General features: G+C 44.9%; 1 protein-coding gene across 1 annotated transcript in view; it reads right to left on the bottom strand.

Annotated features, from left to right (window-relative positions):
* LOC146780101 (copine-7-like) overlaps positions 1-14,131 on the bottom strand; it is a 657,204-nt gene that overhangs the window by 535,391 nt on the left and 107,682 nt on the right. Inside the window, exon 2 of the mRNA XM_085636916.1 lies at positions 184-1,137. Within this exon, the coding sequence (XP_085493042.1) occupies positions 184-363 (180 nt within the window). The 5' untranslated portion in view covers positions 364-1,137. The remainder of the gene's footprint in view (positions 1-183; positions 1,138-14,131) is intronic.

The following is a 14,131-nucleotide window of genomic DNA, read 5'->3' as shown; positions in this document are numbered from 1 at the left end:
TAAGGCATATGGTCCATTCTGCCCCAGATCCCTATTTATTCAGAGGCACTGGACTGTGTGGGAATCATTCACTCTCTAGAGGACAATCTGCCCCGGGGTCCCCAACCTCTTATGTCACAAAGGCTGCCGTAGGAGCGGACATTTCCATGAACCAATAATGGGACTGCAGAAAGAGGCACCTACCTCCATCCACTGGCCCTGGGACTGCATAAGGAGCACCACACATGGGTCCGACTTGTTCAGTGTATCCCGGTCCAGCAGGTTTTTGCAGCAGACTCGAAGCTCCACTTTTAAGACGCATCCTGAAGGGACCACCCCCAACGGGGACTGGGTGGCCAGATCTGAGATCTCATTGATATTCATGTTCCAATCCTAAGCCACAAGGACAGCAGGGTAAAACTGTTCTGTTTCCAGAAGAACACCTTGGTTCACTCACAAGCAGACTTTCCTTCAAAGGCTTAAGAGCAAATGCATCAGGTATACAACTAAGATGGCTCTTAACCACAGCGCAGTCCGTTCATTTGCGAGACATTGGAAACCAACTAGATATGAAGTTGGGAGATGTGCTTTAATAATTCCCCAGCATTTGCGTAGATCCTAGGGTTCGGGCTGAGCACCAGATGGAAATCGCTCCAATTAGCACCTTTCTTCTTCTTTGGCTTCGAGCAATGGCTCGCAAACCCATTCAACTAATATTGTTGTGTATCTCTTAAAATCGTTAGCAACTGGATGTTGTTTATGATAGCCGTTCTCCAAAGGAGAGATCAATGTCTTGGAAGAGATAGAAGATGTGCGAGCACGGTGCTTGGAAGAATGTCAGACAACCTCAGATCTTACATGTGAGATGAGTCCAGGGGGGATGTCACTGAACAAACACCGAAAAGAAGTTTGGGTTGTCTCTTAAGAGTAAAGAGGCTGTAAGTCGCTTAACGCTTGCAATGCTTTCTGACAGGTGTGGCTCTACGAGGTCTTCTCATGGAGTCAATCTTTCCTGCTGAGGCAGAGGAGAAGCCTCTGTTAAGAGTTGGTGTATTTACCGTGTCTCGGAGATCTCAACGTGTTTGCATTGATTTCAGTCGTGGTGTGCTGTCCGCGCCTGGATCAGCTTCAACTAGATAAGGATTCCAAGGTGGTTATCTGTAAGTAGAGAAGTTTTTGGTTAGTTGACAAGCCATACAAGTGATAAGCATCATACTTCAAAATTAATTTGATAGATCTCATAAGGGAAAATTCTGTATTGCAATTAGCGCTGTATGATGATTAGACAGTTAGGCTACCATATTCGATTGCTAAGTCCACACACTGGCCCTATTAAGCTTGCCCATCTGGTATACCAGAGGGCCAGACTATCCAGTAGGTCAATCCAACACTGACTCTCCTCTCTATTGAATTTTAAGATCTCAGGTCGCACTGTCCACTGCTCACATGGCCTTCGTACCCCTTATGATCGACTTTGCTTCATCACTTTGAACCGCGGTTCCAATATCTCATTTTTCCTTCCCTTCGGGATCACAAAGCAGTGATAGGCTTTGTATTATTTGGAAATCGCCATACCTTACGTGCTGTCTCCTCTAGCCTTTGAGGTATGAACTCGAAGAAGATCCATCTTTGTGCCTCTGCTCCCTCATTTGTTTTTGCTTAGAACATTTGGGGCCACATGTATCAAAGTTCCATTTTATATTCCCTAAATAGCACTATTTAGGGAATGCAAAATGGTATGTAAGAAAATAGAGATTCCTACAGAGTCACAATCGCAATTAGGGAATCGCTATTAGGAAATGTTACTTAGTTTGTTACTCTGTGCTTAAAGTACCATAGGTGCGAATGCTTTTGCATTACCTAATTTGTGTTACCTAATTGATAATCGCAAATTAGGAAATGCAAAACCAAGTGCGCCCGGAAACCTAAGGCTCCCCTGAAGAACCCCCCCCCCAAAAAATATGCACCTGTAAAGCTCACCCATGCCCTAGGGGCATGTGAGCGCTACATTGCACTTTGAAAAATGCATTTTTTAGGCATTTTCAAACATTGCACATGGTTACCATCGACTTGGAGTCGATGGTAATAGCAATTCCTAGATGCCCGATTTGCATTTAGGAAGAGCTTGATACATGTGCCTAGGGAATATGTGACGTTACAACGCATGCGATTACATTGCATGCCGTTGCAACTCAAAACTTTACCCCGACTTCCAGTCGGGGGAGTGCTGGAAGTTGGAATAGATTAATTTTCTATTCCGACTCCAGTGTGTGCAACAGTAGGGAAGGTGTTGGAGTTAAATCCAACACCTTCTACCCACTGCTGCACACCTTTTGCGTTGCAACGGCATGCGATGTAATCGCATGCGTTGCAACGATTGCGTCGAAAAGGCTGTTTCCCGTGCCCAGGGAATCGCAAATTGCGATTCCCTATTTGAAGTCGGAATTTTAGGTAATCGCAGAAAATTATGATTACCTAAAATGCACTCCCAAAGCCTTTCATACATCTTGAAAGACTAGTTTGCATTCATAAACGGTCAAATTTAGCAATTTGCACCGTTTGCGAATGCACGATAGGTTGATACATGTGACCCTTGGTATTTTGGCCTTTGCACTGGAAGTGGCCCGCTGAGTTATCCCAGCCGCATTTGCCTTGTTTGAAAGAATAACAATTTTTATTCGCCAAAGTGTCACAACTGTAACTGCGGTAAAACAGCTCTCTCTGGACAGGACCCCTGACTATTTCCAAAAGATTAGCTATACAGAGAAGGAGTGAAGGATATATTTGTCCCACCTCCTCCCAAAATATAGTTTGTGATTTTAGATTAAATATTGTTTTCCAACAACCCCTCCTGCAGAGCATACTTCTTCTGTGTCAAATGTAATTAAGCCTTAAATCTGTAGCCTTCAACGGTTATGTGCAAGCACAATCAAATTTGAAGGCCTTGATAATCCAGGCTTAAAAAACAGCTGTGGAGATAAATTACTATCACCATCACTCTTTTAACAGTTTTGGAATACAAGATACATTCTGCCTGAGCTTTGCTGAAATGTAATCCACAGGGCATACCCATTTCTGTGTGTGATCACAGTGGCCAGACAATGCCCAGCAGAGTACCACCTTTTATAGTTGTGTAAGCACTGCTGACGTTTTGGGATGAGCGGTTGTTCAGGTGGGGAGATTATCAGCCGCGGTCCGTGCAGGTAAGAGCGGTGGGGCCAGTGGTATCACTGGGGTTGGTGTCACCCGGTACGGGTAACTCATGGTGTCACCCCCTCATGACTTACCGCATGGACCTCCTCCGCTCCGAGTCCGCCAGTGGACACAGTTGGCAAATAACGGGACCATACAGAATCCTTAGTAACGTTTGTAAATGTAGGTCCTATATTTACAAAATGTGCCTGTTCACAACAGTGTGATAATGACTCATTAATCAGGTTGTACAGTGGGCTACCTGCTAGTCAACAGTTTATTGGAATTTATAATATCATAGGTATGGTACTTTGTACTGGTGTGGTGTTCCCACTATCCAGCAACATGATATATCAGTGGTCAAAGTGGGAGGAAAAAAAGTAGGGGAACTTTGGGCAGAGAATCAGAGGGTGGGAATAACCCAAGGATTGGATCAGTGGGCGGAGCCAGAGGTGTGACCAGAATGCGCAAACATTCCAATTTTTTGTATTTGTTTGGATTCACTGCCCAGTTTTATCAACCAATAGAGACACATGATTATTTAAGGTTATAAGGAGTTATTGACAGTAAAATGTATTCACAAAGTGGGATATGCTTCTAATCATGGAATGTCCCCAAATACGATAAAATGTGGAAGCACAAGCCATTTGTCTCCGAGCTGTGGAGTTTCTGTCATCAGCACTTCTCCCTTTTCCAAAACAGCAGTTCTAACATGAATGGCTAAAAATCCTAGTTTGCAAATGTTTTCTAAATAATAATGGCTCTGCCATATTTGCCTCATAATGCAAGATCTGCAGCATGATCTGACCATTTAAACTAATAAATTGTTTGTAGCTCAAACGTATCAAAAGTTAATAAAAAATTTGACTTGTGTTGCTGCGGAGTAGATGACAGTTATTAGCTCACTGTTCTATGTTAGGATTTTAACTTATAAACTGCAAGTAACAAAAGGATCTCTCTGACAAAAGCAGTAGGCCACTGGCCTATTTACATTATGTGCACTTTGTGATCTGCATGGTACATGTTCTTTGCAGCAGGTACATTAACCCTCTGAGCTACCTTTCCATGAGCCAAATCTTCCATTAGACAAAATTCCGATCTCTCTCTAGGAAGAACATTAATCACCAGAGTCATCATGACATTTTTATTGTTCCCGAAAATTGCTGGAGGCCAGGAAGGAGGCAGCAAGCGCTTTTAAAACCATAATATACTTGCAAAAATGATGCCTCCACCTAAAGTCAGCACCTGGTGCGGTCACACCGGTTGCACCACCCTAGGGCTGGCCCTTCTCAAGGGTCCTGTAATCTCAGTGACAGGGTCACTGTTGTTCTAGGGTGTGCTGCTTCATAGGCCTACCTGCAAGACTGGAGGTGAACTTCAGTATGAATAGTGGTGGACAAGCCTTGAAGGTTAACATACACTTGTCATGCTAGGGTCCACCTGCTGGTGCTACGACACCGGGGCTTCTAATGTCTTGCGAAGCCTTCTAAAATCTAGCATGAGCTAGTGCTCTCTCAGGAGAGTGGTCTGGTGGACTGGTTATTAAGGCTGAACCTGGTTCCCCGGTTCCAAATTCAGCAGCTCTGGCCATTGTGCCACATCCTCTCCCCCACTGAACACCATACTGCCCCACTGAGGAAAAACTCAAACTGCCTTCAACTACAACCCAATTGTTGCCAGCTATAAACACCTGGCGGCTCAATTTAAATTACGCACTGGGCAAGAGCAATGTGTGGCCTACAAGAAAAAAGTGACAGCATCCTGGAAAAAGCAAATAATCATAGGGAATGCAAAATTTTGCAAACCATGTGAAATGTAAGCAGGAACAACATGGTTACCTTAACTCTTTTACACTCACTATTCAGAAATCAGTGAGTGCTTTTGCCTGAAAAGTTAAGGACATGACAACAGGGCCCTGAATGGACCCATTTCAATGGCCATTGCTTATATCCTTACAAAACGTAAGCAGTATGGTAAAAAAATACAACATCCCTAGATGCAGAGCAGCAGTACAAATTTTGTTTTTCAATCCTCACATTGCAGAACCTCCAGGATTGGTGCACTAGTTCCAAGCCGAGGGAAAAAATAGCCAAAAGACAACAAAAATAGCGCTTCATTGGCAAACTCTGTAAAAGTGGCGCTAATGTGTTTGGGTGTGAATAAAATCAATCTGGCCAGTTTGATACCACTCTGTCTTACTTTATTTAGTTATTTCTTTTACATATTTTTAAACTTTTATTCCCGATGCAGCACTTTGGAATTAAATGTCAGAAAAGTACGTCATTGATTTCCCAGCAAAAGTGTTTTTCTTTTTTGGATTCATTTCACAGGGAAGCAAATAAAAGAAAGGAGAGGAAAGAGAGTGAGAACCCCGTCTTGTAGCCACTGTTTTCAGTAAGAGAAGAACTGCCGGGCTAGCTGGCGAGAGGCCTCAGCATGGACACAGAGCTGCTGTGCCTGAAAGTCGTCTTTGCAGGCCTCCCGACAGCTCAAAAGATGGGCCCACAACTCGGTGATCAGTGATCAGAGGCAGCCAACCTCGCTCCGCACTGCCTCCGCCGTCCGCCCTGCACCCTGCTCAAGATGTCTCTCACTCACAACTCGCACAGCACAGGCAGCATAACCGCTTGATCACTCACAATCATATCAATTGATGTGGGAGAGACTCACCTGCTGTGTTGGTGGCAGACGGGGGGCTACGTTGGCGGGCGGCCCAGAAACTGGTGGTTAAGACAGTGCCTGACATGGAGTTAACCACTCATTCATGTTGGGGAGGAGCCGCTCTCATAGACCGTTACGCATCGACTGCAATTTTGACCAAACTCACGTGGGCAGTGTCTCATTGCTCTGAAGGGTAGAGGCAGTTAGTATCATATTGTCGGGATCATTTTAATTAGAGGTTCCCCATGCTGCGTAGGTGCAGTTCTGCCGATGGACTTACTTTTTAGGTCTGTTTTCAGGTTGAGAGACTTTCAGTTGAGTGAGTGATTGCATGCATTCACCTAGTGTTCCTTGCAGAGAGCGGCGTCTCGAGGCGCTGGAGAATATTATCTGGTTCTGGGAACTCACATTTGGAACCTGTGCTGGGTTTGGGTGACGCATTTGCAGAGCTTTAAGTGGGATTAAAAAACGCAATGGGGCGTGGCCGATGCAATTAAGGGCTTGGCTTAAAACCACCTAAACTAGACTTAGGTGCCGATTACGATCCTGTAAAAAATTTCCCCGTACGACTCGTATCCGGTCTTTTTACCGTACGAATCGTACAAGTGCCGTACAAACTGCCAAGTACGATTCGCATGGGAAAAAGTCCGTACGAATCGCATTGGGAATAATTCCCCACACGTCCTCGGGTCGGAAAAAGTGTCCGACACCTCTCCGGACGATTTACCGTACAAACGTGAAAAGTGAAGTCCGAGCGCGGAAGTACGATCCATCCCGTACGTCCGATGTTACAACCGTATGGAAAATGCACCGTACGGACCGAACTCCCATAGCAACCATGGAGACATGTGCCCGCATACGCGCCCAACACCCCCCAGCCCCCGTGTACGTAAGCGCCGACCCCCCCAGCCCCCGTATGTACGCGCCGACCCCCCCGTGTATGCACGGTGCGTACCCCCTGTGTATGTATGGAGCGTACCCCCGTGTACGTACGAGTCGTATCCCCGTGTATGTACGGTGCGTACCCCCAGCGCACCCCCCGCTCCCCCATAGTGACGCCGCTGGGTGGGGCCAGGTTGGGGGGAGGATTCAACAGACGACCACAATGGAAAATTAAATAAATCATTGATTTTCCCTCGTCGTTGTCAGTCGAAATCCCCCACCGCTCTTACCTGCACGGGCCACGGCTGGAGATTATTCTTGACATCTAGAGGGCTGAACTGGAAGGTCCAGGGTAGAAGTCGAAAATGTTCAGTACATTCATCTCAGGGATAGGTTTGAGGCAACAAATGATATTTCTGGACCAGAATCACATCGCTTTGCTTCCACTCAAAGCGTGGTAAGCCTGGGGATTCTGGTAGCATTAACTAGGAGATCCTCGACTAGGGGCAAACACTTAATGACTTATGCTCTAAAACACCCTCCCTGACTGACCAAGTAAAGAATCTGCCTGAAACTAAAGAGAAAAAAGAGATCCTCAGCCAGCTGCACCAAAGATTCCCTGACAGGAATATTATGAGAGTTGTTGACATCTCTAACTTGAATTTTTGGTCCAGGATTTTGCTCTAGGGCTGGTTGCTATAGTCTCCTACTAATCCATAGGACTAATGGCTTTCACAGTTTTGCCAGAAAAGCTTAGGTACTGTTGTGGAACTACCCACCTATAGCTGATGGATGGAGAGGCGCGTAGAAGCTGCTGCTTGCCTAGCACGATCCCAGTTCATCAAATCAAAATGAACATTTCTCTTGGGCCTGAAAGTAAAGAAATGGAACCCTCCTGTAACTGACAAAAGTGGACTGGAGCCCGAGGGGTCAGCACTGAAGAATATTTAACTATTCTTCAAGGTAGCAGTTCCCACAGGACCTATACAAAAAGTTGGGACTTGGAAATAATATATATTTATAATTGAAAATATTTTACTTCTGATGACAGGGACCCCCTGTCCAATTTAGCCGCAAAGGCTGATATCTATGAGTCTTTATCTTATCAGATCTCAAGCTGCCACAGGTCTGCTTATTGGGGGAGACTTTTCTTGCAATAGCTTCCAGCCTTACCCCACTGAAGAACTTTGACCCCCAGAAACGTTCCCAAGTCTGAAGGTAAAATCTTTCAGCTGGATCAACTATCAACCTCCACCCAGTGACTTACTGCTGGGGCACAGAGAGTGCCTGCGTCCAGGTCAGCCACTTGGAAAACACTTGGACAAGTTAGTACCTTAGTGCATTTCCCACAGGTAAATAATGAAAAAAGTGTCCAATGCTTCTTAGGTGACATTTGGTCCTTTGTGAGTTGTGATGCCAGGATCTGACTTGCTGCATCCTTATCACATGCATGTTCTCTCAGGAATTCCTCCCTTCATATGTCATATAGTTTGATCCTGTGGTAGAGCAGTCAAAACCCCTGTTTCTAGCCAGGCCTAGCAGCCTAAATCTATACATAAACCATAGTATAACCGGGTCTGATGGCTTAGTGGACTAATGCATCTACTGCCGGGGCCTGTGTTTGACCTCATGGTCACAGGTTAAATTCCCAGGGGGTCCACTCAGCCTTTTATCCTTTCTGAGGTCAATACAATGAGTACCATTGAGTTGGGAAACAATAAACATCCGTTATTCAGCGCCAAGATGCCCCTTTGGGGGTGAACGTGAGCTTTACAAATATACGTTATGTTATAGGACAGCACGTGGCAATAAAACAATTCCAAGGCCCATACGTGGCAAATTCTTTACTCAGACCAGACTCTGGTTAAAAATGATTTTTGACACCTATATCTAAGCTGCTCCTAGTCCCTGGACAGCCAACCCAACTTTCAACACAAGGCTCTTCGTTTTGTTTACAAGTTTCAAGCTAGGAATGTTAATGTAGAATACACAGAAATATGAATAGATCAGATCCTATTTTCTGCCATAATTCCTTCCCATAATCTTAAACCAAAGAGTGCACATTGCTTTTTTTGTGTCTGACCCTATCTTTGTGAAACCATGCTGTCTTGAATTCAGAGTACTACACCAGCTCTTGAGCCCTTTCCCCCATGAATAAACATTCTTGTGCCAACATCAGTGTACTGGCGCGTGACAAACATCTCAGGTCATTATTTAAAGTGATGGCAAAAACCCTCAGATTAAGCTTTCTTGTAAATGCTGGTTGCACCTCAATGCCACTGATGTGACCTCTAATGTAACCGAAGTAGGATAGCTGCTGCAAAAGTGCTCTGTATGGTTTCAGAGAGCACGAGGAACCCAAGGAGAGTCCATTAGCAAGAGACAATAGCCTCGTGGGTGAAGAAAACGAGAAGGCTTTTAACATCAGACTTTATTGCCTATTATGTTGGGATTTCAGAATCCACATTTTCAAGAGCAGTCGTATAATAGTAGTGCACAGCGAAGATGCAATCATCACCTTGAATAATCTCTCAATTATACAGACAGAATGTCTTTTTAACAAAGCAAAAAGCATGTTTCTAAAAATCTACATTCTCAACTACATCATTATTTTTTTCTACAGATAGCAAAGCAGTATAGTCTGCAATTTCACTTATTGTTCTTAATCAATAATACAGTGTTTGGAAAACCATAAAACAAAGTTTTCTCTGATTATTTGCCGAAACTTTTCACATCCCATGCCCATGTGACCCAACCTCCTCACATTGTGTATGTGTCTTAACCCTGGGCGTAGTTCGCGAAGTAGCACTTCGCGAAGCTACGCAAAGTGCAGTTCGCACTACGCGAGCTACGCGTAGCACTTTGCGAACTGCGTAGTACCTTGTTCGCACTGTGCCAGATGTCGTTTTCAATGATTGCACAGTGCGGACAAGCAACCGGCACTGTGCAATCATTGAAAATGGCATCTTGCACAGTGCGAGCTGTAGTTTTCTGCTGCTCGAGTAGATTTTTACTCGAGCGGCAGCTTTCTCAACGCGAACTGGTAGTTTCTCATCGCGAGCGGTCGCGAGCATTCGCGACCACTCGCAATGAGAAACCTGACCTCCTCGCGTTGGGAATCTAGCCGGGAGGTTTATTTTCCATGCAAGCGATCGCCAACTTGATGTTGCTGATCGCGAGCAAGGAAAAAGTCTCGCCAGGATGTCATTTTGCTTGCTCGCGGTCGCCAACTTGACGTTGAGGACCGTGAGCACACAAAAAATGACCGCAGCACTACGTAACACTACGCTACGCGTGTTCGCACTGTGCTACGTGCAATTCGCGTAGTGCGAAGTAGTGCGAACTTCGCAAACTACGCAAGCGTAGCGTAGTGCTTTGCCCAGGCAAACAGGCACATGCATCAAGCACAAAACCGGTCGCAAACGGGCAGATTCTCAGAATCTGCCCCTTTGCGACCGGTATTTTTGCATTTGGGATGCATCATCCCAAATGCACAAATTGCTATTTAAGGAATCTCAAAATAGCGATTCCTTAAATAGCGATAGCATTTAAGGAATCCCTAATTGAGATTCCTTAAATGCAATGCATTACAGTTTTAAAAATAGCGATTTCACTATTAGCGTGAGCAAATTACCATGAAGCTGGACTTCATGGTAATTTGCGAAAACGTAGAAAAATGCACTTATTTGCATTTTACTAAGTTTCATGTTGCGCACACACATGCCCTTAGAGCATGTGTGTATGCAACATATGTGCAGAGTTAACATACATGGGTGCAATAGGGTGTCATTTTGGGATGTATGTCGTTACAACGCACACTTTTACAACGCATGCACTTACAACGCATTTTTTACAACGCACAATCCATTACAACGCATGACATTACAACGCAGGACACTACAACGCATTTTTAAAAACTACCTTTACAACGCATTTCCATTACAACGCATACCACCTTTACAACGCATACCATTACAACGCATAATATTAAATTGCATTTAAGGTAAGTATTAGATAGTAAAAATTACTATTCTAACTCCAGGGGGTGCAACAGTAGGGTAAATGTTGGATAGTATAGGGGTAAAAATTACTATTCTAACTCCAGGGGGTGCAACAGTAGGGAAAGTGTTGGATAGTATAGGGGTAAAAATTACTATTCTAACTCCAGGGGGTGCAACAGTAGGGTAAGTGTTGGATAGTATAGGGGTAAAAATTACTATTCTAACTCCAGGGGGTGCAACAGTAGGGTAAGTGTTGGATAGTATAGGGGTAAAATTACTATTCTAACTCCAGGGGGTGCAACAGTAGGGTAAGTGTTGGATAGTATAGGGGTAAAAATTACTATTCTAACTCCAGGGGGTGCAACAGTAGAGTAAGTGTTGGTTAGTATAGGGGTAAAAATTACTATTCTAACTCCAGGGGGTGCAACAGTAGGGTAAGTGTTGGATAGTATAGGGGTAAAAATTACTATTCTAACTCCAGGGGGTGCAACAGTAGGGTAAGTGTTGGATAGTATAGGGGTAAAAATTACTATTCTAACTCCAGGGGGTGCAACAGTAGGGTAAGTGTTGGATAGTATAGGGGTAAAAATTACTATTCTAACTCCAGGGGGTGCAACAGTAGGGTAAGTGTTGGATAGTATAGGGGTAAAAATTACTATTCTAACTCCAGGGGGTGCAACAGTAGGGTAAGTGTTGGATAGTATAGGGGTAAAAATTACTATTCTAACTCCAGGGGGTGCAACAGTAGGGTAAGTGTTGGATAGTATAGGGGTAAAAATTACTATTCTAACTCCAGGGGGTGCAACAGTAGGGTAAGTGTTGGATAGTATAGGGGTAAAAATTACTATTCTAACTCCAGGGGGTGCAACAGTAGGGTAAGTGTTGGATAGTATAGGGGTAAAAATTACTATATTATGCGTTGTAATGGTATGCGTTGTAATGGTAGTATGCGTTGTAATGGAATGCGTTGTAAAGGTAGTTTTTAAAAATGCGTTGTAGTGTCATGCGTTGTAATGTCATGCGTTGTAATGGATTGTGCGTTGTAAAAAATGCGTTGTAAGTGTAGTGCGTTGTAAAAGTTGCGTTGTAAAGGTTGTTCCCCGTCATTTTGACACCCTTGCACCATCGAAATTGTGGGAGCAATTTGCGAGTACCTACTGGTACTCGCAAATTGCTCCCGCAATCTCTAATTCATTCCTATGGGCCTGGAGGCCCATAGGAATGAATGGGAAGACATTCCTTAATTGTGACTCGCAATTTGCTAGTCGCAATTAAGGAATTTGTGGGAATCGCTATTTCTTTAGCGATTCCTACATGCATAGGGTTTTGCTATTCCTTAATTGCGATTCCTTAATAATCGCAATTAAGGAATCGCAAAACCCTATGATGATGCATGTGCCTGTAAGTCCCAAACTCCTCTCACCGTCTATCAGCCATGGTCCGTGCAGGAAACAGCGGTGGGGCAGTGGGGCTGTGTAAGGGGGGATTCTGAGGGACGATTCAGAGGGAAAATTAAATAAATAATTAATTTTCCCTCCGCATCGTCCTTCGGAATCTCCTCTCACTGCCCCATGGACCGCAGCTGCCGTCTATACACCGCATATCTCATCACACTCAATTCAAGTCCTAGCGCTTTGTAATGTCTGCTCATGTTACGCAAGCTCTCACGGTGTGTGTCTCTTTTCCCAAGGTACCTCTCAGTGACTCTCAGTGCCTCTCAGTGCCTCTTCTTAGAAATGTAGCTCCTCACACTGACTGTTAAAGTTCCCCATTCTATCTCATATTATCTCCTTACAAACATTAGGTTTCCAGACACTAACTGCCCAACCCATCTGCCTGCATTCCTTCTATGTGCCCCACCACTTCTCCCCACCTCGCTTACCCCTAAGTGCCCACACGGAACCCGAACCCCATATACTGTACGTATTAAGTTGTGCAGTGAGATACATAGATGCTTTCAGTTACTTTCATATAGTTTGTTCATTAAATGGAAAATAAATTGCCTTCCTCTTTAGAGCCACAGAATTAGAATATAAGTGAGAGAAATGATTCTGAAACCTCACAAATGTTATGTTCTCCCCTAGAAGACTGTGCATTGCATTTCTACTTTCTTTATTTCTATATCTACTTTAAAAATTACCTACGTCTAATCTCGGCAAATCCTATGTCCGCAATCTCACACTTCCGGATGCTGAGGCTCGTGCCCTCCAATCTCAATCCCCCTTGCAGTGGTCCAGCCGCTCCCTCCAATACGTGGGGATCTAGCTGACTCCACGAGTGGAAGAGCTTTATGAGGCCAATTTTCCAGCCGCCCTCTGTCAACGTGAAAATTATCTTAAACAGTGGAAGCCCCAATTCATTTCTTAGCTTGGCCGCATTCACACTGTCAAGATGACGCTATTACGCAAATTATTGTAACTTTTTCAGGCCCATTGACTTAGATGCAACCTTTCTTCCCAAAGTTAAATCGCTACTTACCCGGTTCATTTGGCAGGGTGGGCGAGCCCGCTTATCTTTCTCCATAATGAGGCGTTTGCAGGCAAAGGGTGGGGTGGGGCTGCCGGACATTGGATTATATTACAAAGCTACCCAATTGCGGATAGTGATAGAGTGGTTCAAGAGGGAGTCGGGAAGCATTGGCTCCATATGGACAGGGGAGTGGCAGGGAGGACAATATGGGACCTAATCTGGAAACCCAAGAGGGAGCGTCCCGCGAACGTGTACATTAGCACCCCCACGCGCACCGTATTGAAAGTATGGGACTCGGTATCCGGAGGCGAGGGGTGGACCACATTCCCTTCCCCATGCACCCAAATTCACTTTAATCCAGCCTTCCAGCCGGCCCTGCACGAAGGCCCATTTGATACCTGGAGAGAGGGAGGCTGTCTCATGCTTGATCACCTATTCCACAACCACGACATCCTCACCTTTGATAGCTGCAGACAGGACTTCCATTTACCACCAGAAGAACACTTTCACTACCTTCAACTTCGACATTGGGCCCTCACCCCCCATATAAGAGACAGCGCCACGAGGGAGAAAACGGATTTTGAGAAGTATATGAAAACGGTGGGCTCCATGAAAGGGGTGATCTCTTTTCTCTATAACTATCTGCTCTCCAACACACACTCGGCTCAACCAAGATACATGTCCATGTGGGAGGGGGTGCTGCAACGAGATATCCAGGACAGGGAATGGATGGCACTGTGGCCCGATATAGCGAAATTCAATCACTCCCTAGAACTTCAGGAAGCACACTTAAAAACCCTAATGGACTGGTACCTTGTCCCCACCATGCTCAAGCAAATCTTCCCGAACACGACTGATAGATGCTGGAGGGGTTGTGGGCTACTGGGGGATTTCCAATATTTCTGGTGGGATTGTCCCACCGTACGTCCTTTCTGGGAGGAAATCTT

The sequence above is a fragment of the Triturus cristatus genome, chromosome 12 (assembly GCF_964204655.1).
Source record: "Triturus cristatus chromosome 12, aTriCri1.1, whole genome shotgun sequence".
In the NCBI taxonomy this organism is placed as follows: Eukaryota; Metazoa; Chordata; class Amphibia; order Caudata; family Salamandridae; genus Triturus; species Triturus cristatus.
This window is presented reverse-complemented; position numbering and strand designations above follow the sequence as displayed.